General features: G+C 58.4%; 1 protein-coding gene across 1 annotated transcript; it reads left to right on the forward strand.

The window, feature by feature from the left end:
* Positions 1 to 2,607: 2,607 nt before the first annotated feature.
* Positions 2,608 to 4,710, forward strand: LOC148117062 (uncharacterized). Its single transcript, XM_087903236.1, has 4 exons — positions 2,608 to 2,842; positions 2,955 to 2,958; positions 3,044 to 4,082; positions 4,416 to 4,710. The coding sequence occupies exons 1-3, from the start codon at positions 2,608 to 2,610 to the stop codon at positions 3,849 to 3,851; spliced, it is 1,047 nt and encodes a 348-aa protein (XP_087759362.1). The 3' UTR covers positions 3,852 to 4,082; positions 4,416 to 4,710.
* Positions 4,711 to 5,141: the final 431 nt, after the last annotated feature.

Below are 5,141 nucleotides of genomic sequence, written 5' to 3' on the forward strand. Positions count from 1 at the left end.
CGCAGCGGGCACACAAACGCTCGGGTTCCCCCCCCAAAAGTCGGGACGCGGCGAGGGGAACCCGGCCAGAGCTACGCGCATCGGGCGGGTCACGGGGCGGGCCGGGGCGACCCAAGGCGGGTCCGACGGGAGACCCCAAGCACGCCCTTTCATCGGATCGCTAGAGAAGGCACTTTCCTCGCTGAGGGCGGGCGGGACGGACCCGGCCCGACGAGCCCCCGGCCGCGGCAGCCCCAAGAGCGGGGGAAACGACGCTCGATGATCTCGAACGTGGCGAGGCGGGGGGGTCTGCGGTATCGGTAAGGGCTTCTCTTTATCTTTTTCCTTCCGGGGGCGCATTCTCGAGCGTAACGCGGACAGGGGGGACCGGACCGAGAAAAAGCATAAACTACAGACTAGGTCCCCCGAGAGCCAGGCCTCTCCGGCACCACCCACCGGCTCTGCACCGGACGGGGAGGCATTCTAATCGTTTACCATTAAAACCCACCTCGAACGGTGAGAAGAACAGAAAGGCCGGCCGCGACAGCTCAACACCACCACACGGCGCTCAAAAGCCTACGGGAGAAGGCAGCGCGTGGTGGGCCGCTCGCCCGATCTCACAGGAGCTCGCGAGAGACGGTTCATCGTCCCCCGCTCACGGAGGGGGGGACGGACGCAGAGAGCCTCTTTCTTACCGCTCGCCTCGACCCCCACACGAACACACCTTCGCAGAGGAACACCGCCGAAGGCCGGACCGCGCGCGGGAGGGCACACACGTCGGAGAAACGGGAAACGCCGCCGCCGCTCAGTACCGGGCACCTCTGAAGATCGGCCTGGAACGCTCCAGGAGCACCGCGAGGATCGCGAGCGAGACGCGCGCACACAAAGCCCGTTCGGGAAGGGCGTGTGACGCGGCACACATCGGCCAACCCTCTCCCGGCTCGGAGGGAGGAGGGCCGCACGGGCCACACACGGTGGGCGGAGCGAAACGCGCGAGAGGGGGGCAGACGCCGGAGCCCCTGACGCGCCTCACGGGAGCCCCCACGAACCACAGCGGGGAGTGCGGGGGGGCTTTCACAGGGCTCGTGCCGGAGAGACCGCACCCCTGCCTTCCACACACCACCAGTCAAAGGTGGGGAGGACAGACGCGGGGCCCGCTGGCAGAACGAGAAGAGCGGCCGCCATTCGCCATGAATGTCCGTCCCTCGCCTGGCGCGGCTTAGGCCTCCGACCCGAATGAACACAGGGCGAGAGCACCACATCGATCGACAAGCGGAACCGGGGAGAAGCGAGCGAGAGGGCACCACAGACCCGACCGACTGCCACCAAAAAAAAAAAAAAAAAAAAACCCTTCACACACCACCTCCGAAACCAGAAAAAAAAAGCGGAGTGGAGTGGGCCAGCCACGGGGGAAGAAAAGGTGTGCACTCGGGGGGCACATAAGCAAGCAGCAGAAAGCCGGGCTGGGTCACCCTTTCCCCCAAAGGCCTCATGGAGACTCGGGAGCTCCACAACCTGGGGATGGGAAAAAAGTGCACTCGGGAGGCACACGGGAACAGGGGACTGGGGACACCCACCCAGTCCGTGGAGACTCGGGAGCTCCACCGCCTGCTGATCCCCGAAAGGAAAGAAAAAAAAAAAAAGAAAACCCTTCACACACCACCTCCGAAACAAAAAAGAAAACCCTTCACACACCACCTCCGAAACGAAAAAGAAAACCCTTCACACGCCACCTAAGAAACAAAAAAGAAAACCCTTCACACACCACCTCCGAAACAGAAAAGAAAACCCTTCACACACCACCTCCGAAACCAAAAAAAAAAAAAAAGCGGAGTGGAGTGGGCCAGCCACGGGGGAAGAAAAGGTGTGCACTCGGGAGGCACATAAGCAAGCAGCAGAAAGCCGGGCTGGGTCACCCTGCCCCCCAAAGGCCTCATGGAGACTCGGGAGCTCCACAACCTGGGGATGGGGAAAAAAAAGAAGAAAACCCTTCACACCTCCACCTTCAAAACCAAACACAATGGTGGTGGTCGCGGGGAAGAAGCGGTGTGTGCACTCGGGAGGCACATAAAAGCAGGCAGCAGAACGCCGGGCTGGTTCACCCTTCCCCCCAAGGCCTCATGGAGACTCGGGAGCTCCATAACCTGGGGGTGGAGAAAACAGTGCACTCGGGAGGCACACAGGGGACCCACCCAGTCCGTGGAGACTCGGGAGCTCCATCTGATCCCCAAAAGAAACTTGGAGAAAAAAAAAAAAAAAGCACCGGGACGGTAAGGGAAGAGCACCGGGAGGCAAGTCCCACCATCCAAACTGCACGGGTGACAACCACGAAGCGGGAACGCCTGACACGCCACGTAGGTTGGGTTAAACGGGAAAAACGACCCAGCGAGGCTCGGAAGAGACCGCAACCTACAGAGTCCTTTCATGTCACCCACTTCAAGGACAGCGTGTCAGCACCTATCTGCAGGTACAATAAGGACAGATAGCAACCACTAGAAGAATGACACCAGGTACAGGGAGCAATTCACAGACCACAGGGGACTCCTGAAAGTGAGGCTGGGTGACATGTCCCAAAAATGTCCCCATAAACAAGAGAACCGACCCTCAAAGGAACAACTGGTCGACCTCATGACCATGAAAGGACCGAGAGAGCGAGGTGGACATGCCACAAAGCCGGGCGCCCAGCCTCCTCCCGGCCGAGGACCCTGCGACCAGCCGCTAGGGATGGAGCAGGGCAAGAAAAAAAAAATACCTGACGGTACAGGAAACCGGGGACCAGTGAACAGAGAACAGAGAAGCCGTGACCGCAGCCTCCTCTCGGCCTCGAGACGACGAGGCCCGCCTCTGAGGACCGAGAGTTCTGGCAAGGAGAAAAACAAAAGAAAAAAAAGAAAAAAATGCTCCGAGGCCACCCAACGAGTACGGACCAGGGAGGCGAGAAAGCCGTCGAGACCACAGTCTCCTCTCGCCCTCAGGATGGCGAGGCCCACCGCTGAGGACCGAGGAAAAAATAAATAAATAAATAAATAAATAAATAAATAAATAAATAAATAAATAAATAAAGCTCCGAGACCCCCAACGAGTCCGGACCAGGGAGGAGAGAAAGCCGGGACCACAGCCTCCTCTCGGCCTCAGGATGGCGAGGCCCGCCGCCGAGGACCGAGGGTTCTGACAAGGAGGAAAATAATCAAAAGCTCCGACACCCCCAACGAGTCCGGGCACGGGCGGCGGGGAAGAGCCGTGATCAACCAGCGCCCCCTCTCGGCCTCGGGTCGCCGGGGACCCAGGGCTCTCTCTTAGAGAGAAAAGGCGAGGGAAAGACAGCTTTGAAAGCCGGGGTACTTCACCCATCCTGGGCCTGGCCGGACCCGACACCTAGCGGTGGGACGACGCGAACGACTCAAGCCTTCTGGTCGACCCGCTCAAGTCTCCCAGCACCCTCCTCAGCCGTGGCTTTCGTTCGGTTCCATCCCAGACGCACCCATAGGCGACTCTTCCGGCACAACCTCCTACACAGAGACCGTCCCCAAGCACGACACCGACCGCGGGACACGCCCGCCCGCCAGCCGGGACTCTCGTCACTCTTTCCGCCTCACAAAAGCCACTTCGCCCTCCTTGTCGGCGACCGAGGACCAGGAGCGTTGCACAAAACGGCCAACACCGCTAGGTGGCGCCCGACGACCCACCCGACCGACAGAGATCGCTCGCTCGCTCGCTCGCTCGCTCTCGCTCGCTCGGCCGCGGCGCGCGAGCCTTCTCTGGCGCGACAGAGTGTCCTCCCACGCTCACGCCCGGAGGTGACACGCACCCACGACAGGGCAGGGGACTCCCCGTCGTCGGTTCCCCCACACCCCATCCCCGAACATGGGTGAACGCGGGCTGGCCGGGACGGACGTTCGGGAGGAGCCACGGACGCTCAGGCTACGAAAACGAAAGGAGAAACCGAGACCACAGGCAGCTAGCTAGGAAAACAGGCCAATCGCTCTCCCTCGTGGAGAGGGAGGGAGGGAGGGAGGGAGGCTCACGGGAAACAAAGAGTGCGTCTCCACGATCAGTGACAGTATTAAGTGGGCCAGTCGAGGGGCTGCGACACTTAGAGCACGGTGAGAGGGAGAGACCGAGGGACTGAGGGAGACCGAGGACCGAGGGAGGGAGGGAGGTGGCAATGGCAGGCAGTCTCCTGCCATCCGAGTCTCCTTTCAAAGACATAGACTTCACCTTGGCCACTGCTTACTTGCTTGCTTGCTTGCTTGCTTGCTTGCTTGCTTGCTTGCCTGCTTGCTTGCTTGCAGCTCTTTTTCTCCACACCACTCCCCACACCCCCGGCACCTACTTCTCAGACTAAATACCGAGTCAGAGAAAATGAAAACAGTCGTGGAATAATGTGTTTGTTTGTGTGTGTGTTTTAAAATATCTCCATTGGATTTCATTTCCAGGAATAATAGGGTCATGCGGATCTGTTGTGAACATTTTCACTTAGGACGGAGAAAATTAAAAGGTCGTTTGATGGATTTCTGGTGGAGGGTCTATTTCCCACCGCGATGAAGATGATCTCCTGATCCTTGTACTTTCAGTTTCTGAGTGCTGCTGGCATGACAGACACGGGCCCTCACACGCGCGTTGACGAGACAGTACTGACTGAGTGACAGCATGGAGCCCGTAGGACAAGGCTTCGGCTTCCCCTTCCCCTCCCACATAAACCAGAAAAATAAATAAATAGATCAATAAATACCCAGAGGCAGAAACATGGAAGCAGCTTCTCAGACCCTTTAGAGAAGGCTCCTGAGGTCTGACTGGGGTGACACACGTGGCAGAGGAGACGACTAGGCCAGGGCTCCTCCCTTCACAACCATCATCCAGGCCCCCAGCACTGCCTGCCTGCCTTCCTCCCTCCCTCCTTCCCTCCTTTTATAAATGCCAGGTTATTTATTTTAATTGACTTATTTTTAATTGCGTTGGGAGGCTAGACATTTTTGGGTTTTCGGGAGTGGACAGACATACGAAAGGAAGGAAGGAAGGAAGGAAGGAAGGAAGGAAGGAAGGAAGGAAGGAAGGAGAGAAAGGATCAGAGCAGTGAATATACAGGTGCACTGTCATTACACCAATGTGGACTGCAGATAGAAAATAAGAGGAAGAAAAAAAGAATAGAATGTCACCAAAAG

Source organism: Myodes glareolus, unplaced genomic scaffold, assembly GCF_982192425.1.
Source record: "Myodes glareolus unplaced genomic scaffold, mMyoGla1.1 HAP1_SCAFFOLD_83, whole genome shotgun sequence".
NCBI lineage: Eukaryota > Metazoa > Chordata > Mammalia > Rodentia > Cricetidae > Myodes > Myodes glareolus.

Excerpts from the sequence above, each read along its gene's own strand:
- LOC148117062 (XM_087903236.1), top strand. The coding sequence starts at position 2,608 with ATGACCATGAAAGGACCGAGAGAGCGAGGTGGACATGCCACAAAGCCG.